The sequence below is a fragment of the Camellia sinensis genome, chromosome 5 (genome assembly GCF_055761805.1).
Source record: "Camellia sinensis isolate YWXY chromosome 5, ASM5576180v1, whole genome shotgun sequence".
NCBI classification, from domain to species: domain Eukaryota; kingdom Viridiplantae; phylum Streptophyta; class Magnoliopsida; order Ericales; family Theaceae; genus Camellia; species Camellia sinensis.
This window is the reverse complement of record NC_138965.1, coordinates 187,536,284-187,556,360: the sequence shown is the minus strand read 5'-3', so window position 1 is coordinate 187,556,360 and position 20,077 is coordinate 187,536,284. Positions and strand designations below refer to the sequence as shown.

Genomic DNA, 20,077 nt, shown 5'->3' with positions numbered 1-20,077 from the left:
GAGAAATTACATGCAATGAGAGAAGGGAAAAAAATTATCAACACATGGAAGGATGAAAGTGACACTTACACCCCCATAATTTTTTATTTATATCTCATTATATAAACACTTATACCCTCATATATTTATAATTTTTTTTTTCATTCTTCCACTTGCATCTAATTTCCCCTCAACAATAAGGTGGGAGCCATGACCTCTCATCAGGGCCGGCCCTAAACATAGGCCTATCAGGCTATGGCTTAAGGTCTCTCAAAACAGACCCAAAAAAAAAGCCCACTCTTATTATAGTTTAGTGTAATATATTAAATATGTTTTAAGTTCAAAATAAATTAAAGAAGATCCAAACTAACTTAAAATAAATTAATCCATTAAAAAATTAAAAGGCTCATTCAAAATTAAAAGGGCCCATTCTCTCCTTTTATCTAATTCCTAACCCTAACTCTTTTGACACAAATCTTGTCTTTTACTTTCAAAAAACATTTTCGTTGAATAAAAAAAAAATGTGAAGAATCCCAACTGATCTATTAATATTTATTAGTTCATTATCAAATTTGAATCCCGAAAATCTCAGGCCCGGGCCTGCCTCTCATAAGTCCATCATGGCTTATGTACACTGTTTCAACAATCATAAGACTTGGACTTCAAATGGTATATAAAAACACTAATTCATCATTATTTTTTTATTGACAAAATAAAAATTTTACTGATAATGAAAGTATTTTAAATAGTGCCTAACTAAAAGCTGCATCATAGCTTAAAATAAATCTCAACTATGTTGGCATCTATAAAAGAGCTCAATTATCTCAACTATATTGGCATCTATAAAAGCGTGCAACTGAAGACAAAACCAAAAGGTTGACGAGGCGGGAAAAAAAAATAATAAAATAAAATAAAACACTAATTCATCATTATTCTATCTCATTCACCTTATTTGCTAGAGTTCTTTCCTCAAACACCCTTTCCCTTGCTTTAGTTGCCTGAAAAAAACAAAACAAAAAAAAAAAAAAAAAAAAAAAAACACAAAATAAATCTATTAAAATTGTAGAATATGACAGAAACACTTCTAAATCTACGAAGTTTTAAGGTTTGCCTTTGGTTAATTGCTACTGTGATTTTTTTAGTTAGAAGAAAGAGAAAGGAAGAAAAATATTTTGAAACTACATGTAAAGACCCCATAGTTAATTAATATATTTTCTTCCATCTTCCTTCCAATCAAGTGATAGCTTTAAATGAATTTTTAGGTTCAGTAAAAGGTTCAGAAAACGCATATAAAAAATCAAGAAAAATATATGTATGGTATAGATTCAAATTTGTTGTAATGTAGGTCACGAATTCAAATGCTCTATAGTGCAATCTGTAGTACCTTGAATGACGATAAGCCACGTCAAAAACAAAGAAGAACCAAGGGTTGCAATTTAAAATTAAAATGACATTGTTTTGGTATCTCTATTTAAACTTGAGTAAAGATACTAAAATGATGTCGTTTTTAACTTTGTTATTTTATTTTAAAGTATTACAAATTGCACTACAAAGATTATAAATCCATCACATCACATCAATAATGAATCTGGTTCACACATTTAAATACTTTTTTTTTAGGCGTGTAATCAATCATTTTCTAATCAACCTCCTTTTCCCAATTTGTACAACTTGTTATCAAAGGGAACATAATTGCTTGTAGAAGAACACCAGCTTGTAGTCCAATCCATAGGCCTTTTCCCCTTAATTGTACCCAAAAACCCAATATCGCAGCAATAGGAATTCCAAAAAGGTAGAATGCCCCAAGATTGATATAAGCTCCTATGTGCTGCCACCCAGTTCCCCTAGCAACACCTGATTAAAATAACTAATATTCATTAATTACACTAATTTTAACAATATTTTATCTTTCGAGATCAAATATAGCTAATCCAGAGGAGAAACATGAAGAGCAAAATCTGAAACAGCAAAAATCTCACAACTCTTCTACAAATCTGTTGAATATGAAGATTAGCAGAATTATAAAGAAAAGAAGGGAATTCTCTCAAACAAAACACGGGAATGAAGATTTTCATTTATAATCAAAATCCATATAGATTTTATTGTTGACAAGCAAGAAATGTAACCTGCAAGGACTCCTTGAAAGCCATCCATTATGGTAGAGAAGCAAACCAGAGGTGCCATGGCTGTGACATAGTCCACAACTTCTTTTTCATTGCTGAAAATGCAGCCAAAAACATGTCGGGTGGCAAAGAGGGTTGTGCTCACAATTGTAGTCTCCATGACTGCAAGGAACATCACCGCAAATACAGCTACACGAGCCCCTTGTGGATTTCCAGCTCCTAATTCATTTGAAACCCTAGTACTGTTGAGTGAAAAAAATGAATCCTAAAAATAAATAATACAATTCAACTAAGACATAAGTCAACAAAAAAGTATACATGTTGTATGAGCAAAAGCACACCTAGCAGCAGGCACCAAATCCGAGTGGAATTTGATATAGTGTTGAGATGGTATTGAGACTGTTCACAAAATCAATAAGAAAGTTAAATAGTGGCTTATCATAATACCAAAATTACCATTCCCATTTATATTTTAGAACATAGATCATCAAATGTTGTGACAAAGGGCATACCATACAGACAATACTGAAGTTTCAAGCTGCGGATTTGGTAGAAGTGCGGATAACAAGACCATCAGCTCATAGGACCACCATTCAAGGCTGTATTCATCACCATTCAAAATTCCATTAAAGAATGATAACTTTGTAGCATGGAATTTAAACGTTAAGGCTGCATTTGGGTCGTAAATTTGGACATTATAACAAATTAAGGTTTTAAAGATAAAAATTTAGAAGAAATTATTTTTTAGGAACAAAATATCTTAGTTAACAAGTGTCATTATTGTACTTTTAGCAACCTAATTAGACATTTAGTGATGAATTACAACCTTTTTGGAGCCAAAATTTTCGTCTAAAAAAGTAAATCTTTTTATAAAAAATTGTTGTCCCTAAAAATACATATATTATCAACATTTTCAAAATTTTGTCGTTAAATGTCTTTTTTGTTATAACTTTTTGGGGTGACTCTCTCCACCACAAAAAATAGTCTACTCGAAACAAAACTGAAACCAATATACTTTTCTTATTCAACAACTCATTTGATAATACATCAGCTATATTTATATACAAAGTTATAAAGAGCTCAACTGTCGGGTGTGGCCGCTATCTGGTATGCGAAGTTAGAGGATGACGTCAAGCGGAGTTGGAATGAAATGGCCGAGGCCTTTGTCGCGCAATACTCTTACAATACCCAAATCGAGATTACGACCCAAGATCACGAAACAACAAGGCAGGAGCCTAAGGAGAGCTTCTCAGATTTCGTAACTCGGTGGAGGGCGAAGGCTTCGATGATGACCCTGAGGCCTACCGACAAACACCAAATCAGGATGATTGTGCGCAATCTCCAGCCAAAACTGATGCAAAAGATGATTGTGCTCCCCTTTCCCACTTTTTCAGATCTATATGAAATGGGGGTATAAATTGAAGATACAATGAAACAGGGTCTGATTGACCAAGATAGAGAGTAACCCCAAAGGACTTTCAACCGCAACAACACAGGCACCAGCAATGCCACAAATGCCAGAGCTTCAGAAGTAAGTGTGGTCACCACCATTCCCCCTCCCCTTCCAAGACCCATGGCAGCTACGCCTTTCTCCAGCGCGTCCGGAAGTAACACACAAACCACTCGATTCCAACCCAGAGGCCAAAGAACCTTCACCCCACTGTATATGCCACTGTCCAAGGCTCTAGGGGTATTAATCAAGAAAGAGCACTTAAAGCCCCTGGGGCCAAGGCCATTGCCATTGCCATTGCCAAATCCACTCCCTCCTTCTCATAACCCGGCAAAATACTGCGCATATCACCAACAATATGGTCACGACACTGACCAATGTTATAGATTGCGTCATGAGATTCAAGACCTCATTGACAAGCAGGTGATTGTACCTCTAGAAAAACCCAATGTCACAACAAACCCTCTCCCACCACACAACCAAGCTCCACCTCCGAAAAGAATCAACTTCATCTAGACTGGGGTCATGTCTTACGATCCCAGCATATATATCACTCCTTCCCACCTACCTAAGCCGGAGGTGCTCCTTCCTGACTGCACTGACTCTTTGTGCATGTTGGACATCTCCAGAATCCAACTTGAGCCAATGGTGGTGACTGGAAGAGATAGAACAGAGGAGATTTCAGAGGAGGATGGAATTGTTCAATCAGGGTTTGAGCAGTCTAGGAGTGTCGCTAGGGAAGCCTACGATCCAAGTGATTACATTCTGCCAACAAGCCAGCTTGAGCGTAATATTGAATTTCCAGAGAGGGCAGAGCTGTGTGTGATCCGAGGAGATGGATTTGAGCAGAGGACAGATGGTTTGACGGCTGTGGAAGAGGACTTGGCCAACCTCCAGTTTTTCAACGATTAAGATCCAGGAGACGCGGTAGTCGACTGGTTTGGTTATGAGGAATTGACATAGGCTACTGGGTGGCTTGATGACTTGCCAGATGTTGTTGACGAAGCTCAATTGGAGCAGGGCCCGGCAGGGGCGAGCATATCAGTGGTGGCCGGAAGGGCCGAAAGTCAGAATGAATCGCTGGAGAGCGCCGGTGCTAAGAATTCCGCTCGAGACTTGGGCATTATGAATGCAGGAATTGTTGAACAACCAGCTGTACTGACGCAGCTGGAACAAGAAAGGTTTGAGGATGCCGAGAGAATTAGGAAAGCTAAAGGCCTTGAGGGGACTGAGAGTGCTGTGTGCACGAAGATAGAGAATGCTGCGAGCATGTGGACGGAGAGTACTGCGAGTGCAATTGAACCGGAGCCAAACAGGTGTCTGTTGGCTACCGACGGAATGTGGCGGGAAGACGATGATTTATGTCTTGCCCACACGGACAAGGATTGAGGGAGTAATCAGCCAGATGATACCTAGTATATCGGTGAGGTCGATCATATGACGAGAAGCGGGCGGTGTTTCAAGCCCCCGCACCTAGACCAGCCAGAGGCATCTGGGAAGGATAAGGAAGCTGAGAGACAGAAAGAGAAGCAAGTCGAAGAAGAGGCAGTACTGAAGCAGTTAAAGAAAATACAAGCAGACATCTCCATTTGGGGACTGCTTATGGCATCGCGAGTGCATCGACAAGCTATCTTATCGGCCATGGACAATGCCAAGCTCTCTATAGACACCACGCCCGAACAGCTGATGGGCTTAGTTTTTCCAGAAGGAGCTATCTCGATGTTGACCTTTTCTGACAAAGAACTGCCACCTGAGGGTGTAAACCACAACAAGCCACTCTACATCTCCGTGGAGTGCAGAAATAAATGGATACCCGTGGTGCTTGTCGACACAGGGTCCGTCATCAATGTATGTCCAGCGAGGACTGCCTATGCAATTGGCTTGAAGACCGCGGACTTTGTGCCAACAGCCTAGGTGATTCGGGCTTACGACAATACAAGCAGGGAAGTCATGGGGACAGCTAAAATTCAAACCAAGGTTGGGCCGGGGCAGCATGAAATTGATTTTCACGTCCTAGAGGTTCCCGCCACTTTCAATCTGCTCTTGGGGCGACCGTGGCTGCATCAAGTGAAGGCAGTTTCTTCTACCTTGCATCAAATGGTGAAATACCCCCATGGAAAGGGAGTAGCCATTGTTTTTGGGAATTCATCGATCCATCGACTGCCGGAAGTATCTACGCCAGTTTTGGAAATTGAGCACGGTATGGAGGATGTGTTCTTATCCGGCTTTACCCTAGCTGAGGCCTGGGTCGTGCAGGATATTTTAGCTGTTAATGAGGGGGTGTATGTCAGTGCTCAATCGGTATACCTTATGAACAAGCTTCAACATATCCCCGGGATGGAATTGGGAAAGAGCGGCCGGAAAGGCATCGCGGCATCGCAGCATCGGCCGAGGTGCCACATAACCCATATACCTTTGGTTTGGGTTATCTGCCCACCAAAGAGGATTGGATAAGGAAGGGTAAGGAGATGGCTGGGAGAGCCAGAGCGAAGAAGGCGGGGAAGCCTTTTGACTTAATGCACCGGCCCATTCAGGGTACCCTAAACGGACGCTTCGTCCGGGAGGGGGAGGATTTTCCGTTCTGTGGCTTCCCAAAGCCGTGGCTGAACGTGGAGAGGAAGCGCATGCCGGGGTTTGAAATCTTCTTTGACCTGCAGTTACCCGGGGATGACGTTACCGAAGAGCACGTAGACCCATTAGCTGAGGTTGAGCAGAGTAAGAAAGTGGAGTCTGAGGACGCCGAAAGTGAAATGGGGGTAGCGCTGGCATATCTACTTTCAGATCCTCCGATCGAACAGAAGTGCTTGGGGGATAATTTCTTGGTATGCATGATCGGGAATGGAACGACTGCGGGCCTACCATCAAACATTTTGGATGCATCTATCGCACCTTCTCTCATTTGGCAATATGAAGAGGGATTTTTGTCCAGCAGCACCGGGTCAGGTAGTGAGCCAGAATCCGATTCCACCGAATCTTGTGAGTCGGAATCAGGTTCCAGCTCGACTGAGTCTGAGTCTGGTAATCCTGGGGATGATAACCCGGATGCCACAGTCTTGTCCAGGTCGTCTTTTTCTTTCTCTTTTGAGTCTGTTGTAACCGAGGAATCAGACGATTTGGATGTACTTAATGAGAATCAAGTAGCTGTGGTTTCTGAGTACTTTTCTGTGCCCTTGATTTATTGCATTAATTCAGACTTTTAAAATTTTGATGAAAACGACGAGGAAGAAATTCCTCCGGTTTTGCGACGCTTAATTGAACAAGAGCAGGAAAGATTTGTTAAACCCTTAATGAATGAAATCACTACTGTGCATGTCGGTACTGAGGAGGACCCGCGGCTAGTCTAGATCGGGTCCACGTTATCTTCGGAGGAACACAAGCGCTTAGTCGCTTTATTAAAAGATTTCAAAGATGTTTTCGCATGGTCCTACGAAGACATGCCTGGAATCAATCCTGAGATTGTACAGCACCGGATCCCTCTTGACCCCGAGGCTCGACCTGTTAAGCAAAAACTCAGAAGGATCCGCCCGGACTAGGCTCTCAAGATTAAGGAAGAAGTCACCAAGCAAATTGACGCAGGTTTCCTGCAGGTATCCGAATACCCGACTTGGTTGGCCAACATTGTTCCAGTGTCGAAGAAGGATGGTAGGATCCGAGTATGTGTAGATTTTAGGGATTTGAACAGAGCTAGTCCGAAAGACGACTTTCCCTTGCCGCACATTGATGAGTTAGTAGACTTCACAGCGGGGCATGCTTTGCTTTCGTTTATGGATGGCTTCTCAAGCTACAACCAGATAGTGATGGCACCTGAAGACTGAGAAAAGACTACCTTCACCACCCCGTGGGGGACCTACTGCTACAGAGTGATGCCGTTTGGACTGAAGAACGCTGGAGCTACATATCAACGGGCCGCGACCACAATATTACATGACATGATCCACAAAGTGGTTGAGGTGTACGCGGACGACATAATTGTCAAGTCCAAGGAAAGAGAGGACCACTACACCGCCTTGCAAAAGTTCTTTCAAAGGATTAGAGAATTCCGGTTGCGGCTGAATCCTCAGAAGTGTATATTCGGTGTTACAGCAAGGAAAATGTTGGGGTTTCTCATTACACAGAGAGGTATCGAAGTCGACCCTTCTAAAATCAAGGCCATCCTAGAAATGCCACCACCAAGGACTGAAAAGGAGGTGCGAGGCTTTCTGGGTAAAGTGCAATTCATAAGACGGTTTATCTTAAAATTAACCTGGACTTGTGAACCACTTTTTGGTCTCCTGAAGAAAGGAATGAAATTCCAGTGGGACGGCTGATGCCAAGCTACTTTTGAAAAGATCAAGGAATATTTACAGAACCCACATGTGTTGTCACCACCAGAACCGGGAAGACCGTTGATATTGTACCTTTTAGTGACTGAGACCACAATGGGCTGCATGCTCGCGCAAGAATCAGAGGACAAAGTGGAAAGGGCCATCTATTATCTGAGCAAGAAGATGCTGGAGTATGAGACTCGCTACACACCATTGGAGAAGGCTTGCTTAGCCTTGGTATGGGCTACCAGGAAGCTGCGGCACTACCTGTTAGCTCACTCTGTAATGTTGGTTTCGAGATTAGATCCCATCAAATATCTCTTCGAGAAACCGGCACTTACGGGTAGGCTAGCTAGTTGGTTGTTGTTGCTTTCCAAATTCGATCTAAAATATGTGGCGCGCAAGTCGGTCAAGGGAAGAGCAGTAGCAGAATTCTTAGCCGATCATCCAGTGGAAGGAGGTGAAGCAGTTGAGTACTTATTCCCAGATGAGGCCATTTTGCATATCGACGACGAGTTTTGGACGATGTATTTCGACGGAGCGTCCAACCAGTATGGGTATGGAATAGGAGTGTTGCTGATAGTGCCCGACAATTCCCGTATCCCTCTAGCCTTCAAGCTCTGGTTCAAAGTCTCGAACAACGAAGCAAAGTATGAGGCATGCATTGTCGGTCTAGAAGCAGCCCTGGAACTAGGGGCAAAACGGTTGGACGTCATCGGGGACTCGAACCTTGTTGTATCTCAAGCGAAAGGAGATTGGAAAGTCAAAGAAGAAAAGATGTTGATGTATCATCAGGCCCTGGACTTGTTAATTCCTCGGTTTGAGAAGCTGAACTTCGCTCATCTTGCAAGAGAGAACAACAGGTTCGCAGATTCACTAGCAACTCTATCTTCCATGATAGACATCCCATTTGGAGTTCGGATGCGTCCAGTCATCATTGATCAGAAGTTTGCGCCAGCATATGAGTCAATTGTCACTATAGACAAGGTTCAAGATGAGAACCCCTGGTATTACGACATTTGGAACTTCTTAGAGAAAGAGGCATATCCACCAGGGGCAAATGCCAAGGATAAAAGAGCAATTAGAAGAATGGCTGTTCAATTCATCATCTGCGGAGGTAAATTGTACAAGAGAGGTCATCTGGGAATGCATAAGCTATGCGTTGAAGCTGAAGAATCAAAATGCCTGATGGAAGCCATCCATGGAGGAGAATGTGGAACACATATGAACGAGGTTATGTTGGCACGGAAGATCCTCAGACAGGGTTACTACTGGTCCACCATGGAGGAGGGTTGTATCGGCTTTGTTCGGCGATGCCACAAATGCCAGATCCATGCAAACCGTATGAATATCCCGCCGTCGAAGTTGTACAATATGTCTTCACCATGGCCATTTTCAGTTTGGGGAATCGATGTGATCGGGGCTGTCACTCCGAAAGGATCTAACGGGCATGAGTTCATCCTGGTCGCAATAGATTATTTCACGAAGTGGGTTGAGGCCCAATCCTATGCGGTGTTGAAGGCTTCGCATGTTGCAAAGTTCATCAGGAACAACATCATTTGTCGCTGTGGGGTCCCAAACGAGGTCATTTCAGATAATGGTTCCCATTTCAAGAAGGAAGTGATTGACTTGTTGGAGAAATACGACGTGACTTTTCATAATTCGTTTACATATCGGCCGCAAACCAATGGAGCGGTCGAGGCCGCCAACAAGAATATCAAACACATATTGCAGAAGATGGTGGAAACCTACCGGGATTGGCCAGACAAGCTGCCGTTTGCTCTGTGGGGGTACCGGACTTCAATTAGAACTTCTACTGGAGCGACTCCGTATTCATTAGTTTATGGGATGAAGGCTGTTTTACCTATTGAAATTGAGGTTCCGTCTTTGCGAGTGCTGGCTGAGTGTCAGATAGCCGAAGCAAATTGGCAACAGAACAGATTTGAAGAACCCATGCTTTTTGACGAGCGCAGACTGAAAGCACTGTACCATATCCAAGGCTATCAGCGCAGAATTGCCCGGGCCTTCAACAAAAAAGTTAAGTCCAGGAATCTAAAAGAAGGAGATTTGGTGCTCAAGGACAACCGAGCTCCCATCCACGACCCAAGGGGCAAGTTCAGACCTAATTGGACTGGTCCCTACATCATCAAAGCTATCTGGTCAGGTGGAGCTGTGGTTCTAATGGACCTAGATGGCTTCGAGTTCTCGCAACCTATCAACATGGACAAGTTGAAGAAATATTACCCCTGAGAGGCTCGCTAGGCCGAAAACCCGAAAGGACGACCTAGGCAAAAGTTAGAGCATTGAAAAATTGGAAAATATAAAAACTGAGCTCGCAAGGTTGAAAACCCACAAAGGGCGGCCTTGGCAAAAGTTAGAGCGTAAAAGGAGAGTGAAAATACTCGAGTGAACCTAAGCCTGAACTACGTAAGGCTTGATTCCCATCTTTGGGATACGTAGGCAACTTCATCCTGAAGTTCAGCCATAAACTTTTTCCCGATCAACTTTGTCCATTTGATCATCTCAGCTATCTTTGTCTATTCAGCATTCAAGAGTTCGGTTATGATCTCCGGTGCAGTGCTCTTCAGACTAGGGGCAACTTTCCATTGCTGTGCAGTGCCGCGGTACTCTTCAGACTAGGGGCAACTTTCTAGTTGTTGGGATCTGGGGTTGTGCATCTCAGTGACAGATTTCAGGCATGCCCAGTTTTGATCCATATCGAAAATGGTTTTGAAAAGTTTTAATAAAAGTTGACTGTGTTCAAGATTAATCTTTTTACAACTTAGACCATTTTTGGACCAAAGCGGAAAATTTTCAGTACCCACAACCTTCAATTTCATTGATTTCAATACAGAGTTCTCCTGCTCTTGCATACAAATTGAAGTTACTTTTTATTACAATCATAAAGAAAACTTGAAAGTTCTAATAAAGCAATAAATCCGGGGCATAGCTAAGTCAGGTGTTCCTGCGCCCCCTCCCAGAGCTGGTCGAAGCCTCTGATGCCAAAGTGGCCCCTTCCTGTGCCTCTTCATTGAGCCAATCCAAACACTTATCAGACAAGGTGCAACTGAAAGTGGGAGCAGGGGCCAGGAGCTCTCTAATCCTCCATGTTATGGCATACCGGGCAAGTTGTGCGCCTCGAACCGGGAATGCAGCAGGATACTCTATCCCCTCTGGCAGGCAAGTCTAATCATGGCCGAACTGGCGCCGGAATCGGAACGGAAAGTAAAACACACAGTGAGTCAGACCAATCAACTGGATCCCGGTCTGTCGGGACATGCTATAGCTCATTGTCGGAAGATTGAGCCAAGGACAGCGCCAAGCAATGCGATCCGTGGACAAATTGCACATCCAGTCGAACCACCATCCCTCATCAAGGGCAATGACTAGTCGTTGTCGGAAGAAGTAGCCGCGAGCTGAGTAGGCTGGGCAAGAGTCCACAACCTGCAATTTATCCATCAACCATACCTGGGGAGGGATGAAAAATGAGAGAATAAAGATAGAGAGATGTACGATGAGAGAAAAGTATGTGAGAAAAACCGAGCCTGAGGGCCGAGTGATGTGAGCAATATATATGTGAGAAAGGGTGGGAAACATTACCTGCAGCAGTAGTGGACTTCCCACGAATCTGGTCGTCTCTCGGTGATAGAAAGCATCCAAGCCCATTAGCGTCTCGGCCAATGTCATGGCAATGCAGCTCTTTCCTTCTTTCAAGCCTTGAGCAACTTCAATCAAACAGATGCTAGATCCACTAAAGCTCGGGGCAAGCAAAAAGTGAGATAGTATGCACAAGCAAAGGGCGTGTTGCCGAAAACCTTGCCAATAATGGTTGCCGCGATTACCGACATCAGAAAAGCGGTGAATCAAGCCAAGGATATCCAGTTCCCCATTGCAAATCAGAGACCGAGCATCGTGCATGGTGAGCCCACACATCTGTCCTAAAGCTTGGGCGTGATCGAAGCAAAGTTGAGACAAAATCTCTTCATGGCGCTCAGATTCCATCAAAACTTGAAAATCTTCGAAGGTCGGACACATCTCTTGCCTACCGAAGCTAAAGACGTGTGTTACCGGATTCCAAAACCTTGCTGCAACATGAAGGAACAGAATGTGCAACGAAGTACGGCTCAGCGTGAATAGTGCGTTCAAGCCGAAACCCCGGAAGTTCAACTTTTCCGATCCATCTAGAGAAGCAATCCAAACTGTGAGATTTTGGGTAAGAAATGCTTCCATTTTGGTGCAAAACTAAGATGAAATGAGAGAACCACGAGGCTGGAGTTTTTAAAGAGGATAAGGCACTGTTCGGAGGACACGTGTCAAAAATTTGGTGGTTGCCAAGCTAGGTGGCCGGCCGGCCACCTTTTCTGGCAAGCCGACCACCCCTCTCCCCTCCAATGCAAAAAGCTGGTCGGCCAGCTCCCTTAGGTGGTCGGCCATCAAGAGGAGGGTGGCTTTGGTCTTGTTCTAGCCTCTAGAAGAAAGTTCCAAGCATTTCCATGCATTGGGGGCCTTAAAGATGCTAGTTTTCCTCTGTTTCAGATGCGTTCCGCCACCCAGATCGTCCGAAATGCATTTGTCTATCAAGTTGTTGTTAAATCCTGCTTATTGAGTTGTTGTTTTTGCTTGTCGAGTTGTTGCTTTGCTTACCAAGTTGTCAAGTTCACCAAGTTGTTAAGTTTTGTCTAGTTGAGGAGTTTTGTGTATTGAGTTGTTACTTTTTGTTTATCAACATTGTCGTGTCTTGCTTATCGAGTTGTAAGTTTAATCAACATTGTTATGTCTTGCTTATCGAGTTGTAAACTTGCTAAGGTTCTGTTCTTTCTTAGTAAGTTAAGTTGCTTTGATTGTTGCGTCGGTTCACTACCTGACTTGGCAATTTTCAATGCACGATTTCCATTCAATCTCATTTTTTGTGCAAAATAATGCGATGCGATGCAAGAACATAAAATACAACACTTTTTTGAACAAAAGTTGTTTCATTCCATCATGCTTCCTTTGTTACAACATTTTATAACAAGGGTACAAGTTTTACAGAAAATAAAACTGCCTAATAATGTACAATGTGTTACAACTACTAGTAAAAAAGGCAAATAAAGCAGGAACATCTGTGCTCTCAAGCACAAGAGTAAGAGGACCTCTTCGTCCTCTTCTGCGGAACAGCCTCAACACCATCATCGCCATCTGAGTCAAAGCTATCATCCTCGAGGTCCTCCTCGGCATCATCTCCGCCCTCAGAACCAAACTCAAAGTCATCTTCTCTGCCAGCAGATGTCTGTGACTGACGATGCGCGGACTCTTCCTCCTCACTGGACTCCTCCTCATGATATGTGCTCTGTGCCCGCCTCGTCCGCGAGACGACTCCCCTCTCCCGGCTCTTCGAGAAGGCCTAGATGGCCCAGCTCCCCCAGAAGGCCCAGATGGCCTGGCCTGTGGTCCGATATATATCGGAGGCATCTGAAAAGAAAGAGTGCAATTTGAATACATCAGCCAAAATATGTATATCAGATGTACAGATAAAAAGCTACATGGAGTGGATGTATGCAAATATAGTACATAGATGTGGTGTGTGTCAGATATGCTCTCCGCATACAGTTGGTCAATCAATGCAGTGAAATGTTCAAATTCAGCATGTCATCAGAAATATGATAAATGCAAGAAAACTGAACAGTACCGAGACGCCCATGATAGACAGTTGAGCCTCTCTCCGCAAGACCATGCCTTCGAGCGACTAACCCCTCAGCTTACTCTGTGGTAGGCTGCAGATGCAAGTGTAAATCATCAGTGAATGAATGAATGTCCAAGTATCTAAGTGATAAAGCAAAGCTGTAAAACATACCAGCGATGAGTCAGGGTCTCTGGTGTATGGATGATCTGGCATAGGAGGCTCTAGCGGAATTGGGTAGGAAGCACCGTATCTCTATCCTGTCAACTCAGACGGGATACTTAGCCATCCGGCATCATGATAAGTCGGGGGAATCGGGGGGACCAGTCCAGCCCCACCTCTGGATGTGCCAGCCCTACCGGCCGAAGGAATGTCTCTGGCTCGGGTGCGACTCGAAGACGGCATGCCTGTAGACCTCCTCGAGGGAGTACGAACACCTGTCAATGGAGGCATCAAGTAGGTGTGACGGTAGGTCGCATACTCCTCGTCCTCCAAATACAGCAGTGCATCAATGCCCAGCCTGGCATCAATGACACCCTGGGGAATAAGCCTATCAGCGAGCCGCATATCGTCTGGGGGTGCTGAAGGGACACTCGGCTCAGGGAAGCCCATAGTCTGACGAAGAAAGCGTTCCCCCAAGAACCAGGCCCTACCAACTGGCCCCTCGAACAAGATCCTATACCGGGAGGAGGCCCATCCTCCGGCAAACTGGAATCGGAGATCCTCACCCAAAGGCGCCCAAGGCTGCCATAAGATCTGCAGATAGCCAATGCATAAGCCGATTAGAAATCGCAAATGTCCAAAATGAATAAAAGATGAACACATAAAGAACTGAGAGTTCTGACATACCTCGGTCGCCCGCACAGTGTCAAAATACTGCCGCAGGTAGATGAGAGTCTCCCGGGGCTGCGACCGGTACTAGCCCTCGAAGACGAGTGAATAAGGGGTCATGAGAGGGGCCTCAACCTCGAGCTCTGGGGCTAGCGCCGGAAAGTACGCGAAGACCCATAACTGTGGAAAACAGGGCAAAAGCCATCAGAATACAGAATGCTGAGTGCAGAATCAGAATACAGAATGCTGAGTGCAGAATGTAAGTACAGAATGTAAAGTGTGCCGTGTGTGCAATGTACAGATAATGAAAATCAGAAATGTGAATCAAGAGGGCAGAAGGTACCTCCCAGTCTCTCCAATAGCCGCCGACTATGTTCCCCCGTCCACGGGAGGTTGCACTCATATAGCAATAGAGGGTAGCCAAGCTGGCGCCACCCCAGTCATACTGACTAACCTGTGTGAGGTCTACCAGGGTACTCAGCAAATATATCACAACGGTGTTCCCCCTGTCGGCGAATAACGTGGTCCCGAAGAGGAACATCAAAAACCCGCGGGTGTACTGTGCAACCTCCTCAGGAGTCTCGGGCTCAGTCCCCCTGAACTGTGTAGAGAACCAAGTATATCGGACTCGGCCCGAAGATCGGTCTACCTGTGGGCGAGCCCCCAACAGATGAATCCAGGCAGCCTCCCACTCGCCCATGTCCTCGTCGTAAGGGATCGCCCAGCCTCCCATGTCAAGGCCCGTCAAAACGGCGAAGTCAAATGGGGTCATGGTCATTTCCCCGACAGCTGAGAAATGGAAGGAGTTTGTGGTGTCCCACCATCTCTCTACCAAGGCGCCCATCAATGTCCGGCTAGCTGGATAGCGAGATATCCCGATACAAAAGGTCCTGAATCCTGCCAGATCAACCCAATCGCGGACAGCCTCCGGGAGCTCCGCGTACCAATCTCTCGCAACAATAGAACCGTATCCCCGTGTAACGCGGGAGGATATCTGCATTCATAACAAACACATGTATTCAGTTTTAGAATGGAATGAATAAACTGTATGCAAATAAAGGAAATGTGCTGTGTGCAAATCAGATCAACTTTCAATCAAATGTGGGCTGCGTGTTCACCATCAAATTTGGGCTGCGTGTTCAGATTTCAGAAATTTAAAGTTTGGGCTGCATGTTCAACTTTCAATTAAATGTGGGCTGCGTGTTCACCATCAAATTTGGGCTGCGTGTTCAGATTTCAGAAATTTAAAGTTTGGGCTCCGTGTTCAACTTTCAATTAAATGTGGGCTGTGTTCACAATCAAATTTGGGCTGTGTGTTCAGATTTTAGAAATTTAAAGTTTGGGCTGCGTGTTCACCATTAAATTTGGGCTACGTGTTCAGATTTCAGAAATTTAAAGTTTGGGCTGCGCGTTCACCATCAAATTTGGGCTATGTGTTCAGATTTCAGAAATTTAAAGTTTGGGCTGCGTGTTCAACTTTCAATCAAATGTGGGCTGCGTGTTCACAATCAAATTTGGGCTGCGTGTTCAAATTTCAGAAATTTAAAGTTTGGGCTGCGTGTTCAACTTTCAATCAAATGTGGGCTGCGTGTTCACTATCAAATTTGGGCTGTGTGTTCAGATTTCAAAAATTTAAAGTTTGGGCTGCGTGTTCAACTTTCAATTAAATGTGGGCTACGTGTTCACCATCAAATTTGGGCTGCGTGTTCAGATTTCAGAAATTTAAAGTTTGGGCTGCGTGTTCAACTTTCAATTAAATGTGGGCTGCGTGTTCACCATCAAATTTGGGCTGCGTGTTCAGATTTCAGAAATTTAAAGTTTGGGCTGCGTGTTCAACTTTCAATCAAATGTGGGCTGCGTGTTCACCATCAAATTTGGGTTGCGTGTTTAGATTTCATAAATTTAAAGTTTGGGCTGCGTGTTCAACTTTCAATCAAATGTGGGCTGCGGGTTCACCATCAAATTTGGGCTGCGTGTTCAGATTTCATAAATTTAAAGTTTGGGCTGCATGTTCAACTTTCAACAAATGTGGGCTGCGTGTTCACCATCAAATTTGGGTTGTGTGTTCAGATTTCAGAAATTTAAAGTTTGGGCTGCGTGTTCACCATTAAATTTGGGCTGCGTGTTCAGATTTCAGAAATTTAAAGTTCGGGCTGCGTGTTCAAATTTCAATCAAATGTGGGCTGCGTGTTCACAATCAAATTTGGGCTGCGTGTTCAGATTTCAGAGATTCAAGTGATTGAGCTATGTGTTCAAGACAGAGTATTGTGTTATACACTAAGCGTGCAGAAAAAGTTGTGTGCTAAAATGAGCAGAAGCATGGCATGCGAATGTGTTCAGAACGAGCAATAAGCAAACATAACATGAAATGCAAGGAAAATGCAGAATTAAGGCAGGAAATGTAAAAACGTGAAGTACATACCTCTCGCGCCTCATGAGAGAGATAGGACTCCGGCTCCCGCAGTAACAGGTCTACAGGAGCTCGAGGGTCGATGTCGGTAAAATGATAAAAAATCGCCCGAGGGAGGACATGAGTCGAAGGATCATACCTCTTGGGGATAAAAGGGCGAACCCTCGGATGCAAAGACATGATGTCAGGCTCACCTCCGGTGCCTGGAGAACCTCCGCCGTGGGGAAATTGACCCGCCATTTCAAGAAATCTGCAAAAAGGAGCAAAAATGAGCGAAATGAGCCAAAATTAGAAAAAGTCAACAAAAGTCAACTCTCGAGAAATGAAAAAGTCAACAAAAATCAACTCCCGAGAAAATCTTCCAAATATTGAGACAAACTTACCTCAAGTGGTGAAAATGAGAAAAGAAGCTCCGAAATCAAATTTTAATCGGTTCAAAGTGAAGAGAACTGAAAGTTCTCGCGAAACAACTTGGCGTGGGGCGTTGGAAAACGCGTATAAAGCGCAGATCTGAGAAAGAAAATGCTCTAGGAAGGGATAGGGACTGATTTCGGACCTGATGTTATGAGCAAAAAGTGTTTGGCTTTGTGTATTTAAAGAAATGAGAGCCAAAAGACCAAACTGCCCCGGATTTGGGCTAGGTGGTCGGCCGGCCACCTTTTCTGGTAGGCCGACCGCCCCTTGCACTCCAACCTGGTCGGTGGCCTCCCCTGGACTCCAAACCTGGTCGGTGGTGTTCCCAAGGTGGTCTTCAAGGTCTCTACAAATTTTGGTGATGATTGGAGTCCCCGGGACCCGAGAAAGTACAAGGAAAGTGCACTTTTCGTCGCGAAATCCCTTCACGGGAACTCCAACTCCAACTTTCGATGCGTGTTTCATCGTCACTCGTCAAGAGCAAGATGTATCCTTTTTGAGTATGCTGTGACCCTTTCCGGGAGGTAAACCGGAGGTCGCGATTAAATCGTACTCGTCAAAACTTGCATTTCTTTGCTCGTTGTTTCGCGCCAAACATGTATTCGAATTTGCACTTATCTTGCATTGTTATGCACGTCACTTGCATTCTCATGCATACTACTTGCATTGTTGTGCACGTTTCATTGGTATTGTTATACCCTCACGCTTAACTTGCGTTGTTACGCGCGTATCTCTCGCATTGCGATGCACTTTCCCATCAACATCCTGTTTGTCTGCATTCGATGTAATGTTAAACATGTGTTGCCAATTATGTTGTACTTGTTGAGTTTCTTCCTCTTTCAGGCACGATATTGTATGTACGGTTCCTTTGAAGCTGGCGCAACCAGACGAATCGCGTAGGTATTGTATCTTCTCCGTGTGAGACATGACGAGAATCGAACGATTCTCCGCATCCTTAAACTGCATGAAATGTAGTTGTTGCTTTGCATTCTTGCTTAAAACTGTTGCGTGTGCACTTCATTACAGCTTGCTGCTTTGCATGATCATGAGTTATATTTGGCTTTGTACATATCATTTTGCATTTTGCCCCGGCCTGCGGGCATGCCTGCGGGCACATCTTTGTTATCTTGTATGTTTGTCTAAGTCTTCGGCCATGTCAAAAATAGGTCGTCTCTGGGCTTTGACATTCACTCCCGTCACGAATGACTTCCGAGTTCTGTCAAAGAGGGGCAACTGTAGACACCCCATTTTTGACCGACCTTAAGACTTAGATGTCACCAGTTGAGCGCTCGGTGATGTTGCATGTAGTGCTTGTTCTGAGGTTTCAGAGTCTCGGCTGCGAGCCTTGCCTCCAGACTTCGGGGCTCTTTTTGTGTCTTGCCTCGGTTTGCGAACCAAGTCCTGTTTTCTCCGTTTTCTCTTCCCGAAGGGAGGGAGAGGTCTCGTAGACCATCTCTCAGTGGCCGTAGGCTATGTTTCGTGGTCGTAGGCCATTTTTTTCCATTTGGAGCCCGGTTTCCGGTTTTCAGAGCCGTCGGCCGTGTGCCTCGGTTCGGGAGCGCTTAACTACCTCCGTTTGCTCCGGTTTTTGGCACACATCTTATTTCCTCCCTTTAGAGGAACACTGTAGCCTTGGAGACCACCTTCGTGGTCATACGCCGCTTCCGGTGCCTAACAACCTGTTTTCAGGGCCCCGAGCCGCGCGTTTTGGCCCTCGAACCTTCGTTTTGCATCCGTTTTGGTCCATTTTTGGTAAGGACCTTATTTTCATTGTTAGGGAAGTGATAGGATGGTGGCCGACCGCCTATTCCCCTGAAAAGCCAATTTTCTTTTTTTCTCTCTCGAAAAGTCAATTTTTCTGACCAAAAGCTGGTTTTTCTCACTTTTGAGCCACATTTTCTGGCTTTTCATACCACCATTGTGTTGTGCTCATCTGGGAGGCCACCAATATGGGTAGGCCGACCAGCAATTCACTTTGACCCTTTTGAACCTTGCTTAAAAGCTAGCTCTTCTCTCTCTTAGGTCACATTTTCTGGTTTTTCTCCACAGGGCTGTGTTCTACTCATATGGGAGGCCACCTTTCTGGGTAGGCCGACCAGCAATTGTTCTTGAGCCTTTTGACCCCTAGTCGGCCGACCAGGGGGAGTGGCCAGCCGGCCACTTGAACTGGCCGGCCTGCTTGTTGCTTTTCCTCTCTTTGAGTGTAATCCAGCTGTGCCAGCTGGAGATCATTTGGTGCATCCTCCATACGTGTATGGAGGATCTTTGAAGCTTCCAAGAGAAGCTTTGGCCTCTCTTCTCTATAAGAGAGCCCTCCTCTTTGTATCTAGAGGTTAGACACTTTTGCTTAAGGCTCATCACCTCCCACCTCCATTGTTACTATTCCAAGCTCCATAACCCTAACTTCCTTGGTCTATTTACACTACAACCCATAGCACCACACCACCATCATCCATTCCAGTCCCTTAGAAGTCATTTGAAGAGGTTGAAAGCTCATTTCCGTAGACCAAAGGCTGCTGGAAAGTTGGGCTACAAGGGTAAGCTCCTATTCTCCCCATTTTTGTACTATTTTGTTCTATATCTTAGCCCCTTTTGCTTACATTTTTGGGCTTCGGCCTGAACTAAAAAAAGTCTTATTTTAAGCTCATCTTCATGTTTGATTAAGGACTTTTCTCTGTTTGAAGTTTTCTACTTCCCCTTTGTGCTTTATCCCTCTTTTGGGACTTATTTTACATGATATATTAGACCTGTTTTTGAGCATTTTTGGGCTTCGAGCCAAACTGTGAAGTACCTTGTTTTGAGCCCCTCTTCAACTATGTTGAAGGGCTCTTTGCTGTTTGAGGCATTTTGCTGCCCTGTTTGTTCAATCTCTCTTTTAGGGCTGTTTTTGCATGATACATTAGCCTT

The 20,077-nt window shown here is 44.5% G+C and overlaps 1 protein-coding gene across 1 annotated transcript in view; it reads right to left on the bottom strand.

The window, feature by feature from the left end:
- Positions 1 to 798: 798 nt before the first annotated feature.
- LOC114319028 (protein DETOXIFICATION 12) overlaps positions 799 to 20,077 on the bottom strand; it is a 30,802-nt gene continuing 11,523 nt past the window's right edge. Inside the window, 5 exon segments of the mRNA XM_082870830.1 lie at positions 799 to 977; positions 1,628 to 1,833; positions 2,106 to 2,344; positions 2,442 to 2,501; positions 2,615 to 2,701. Coding sequence (XP_082726956.1) covers positions 909 to 977; positions 1,628 to 1,833; positions 2,106 to 2,344; positions 2,442 to 2,501; positions 2,615 to 2,701 — 661 coding nt within the window. The 3' untranslated portion in view covers positions 799 to 908.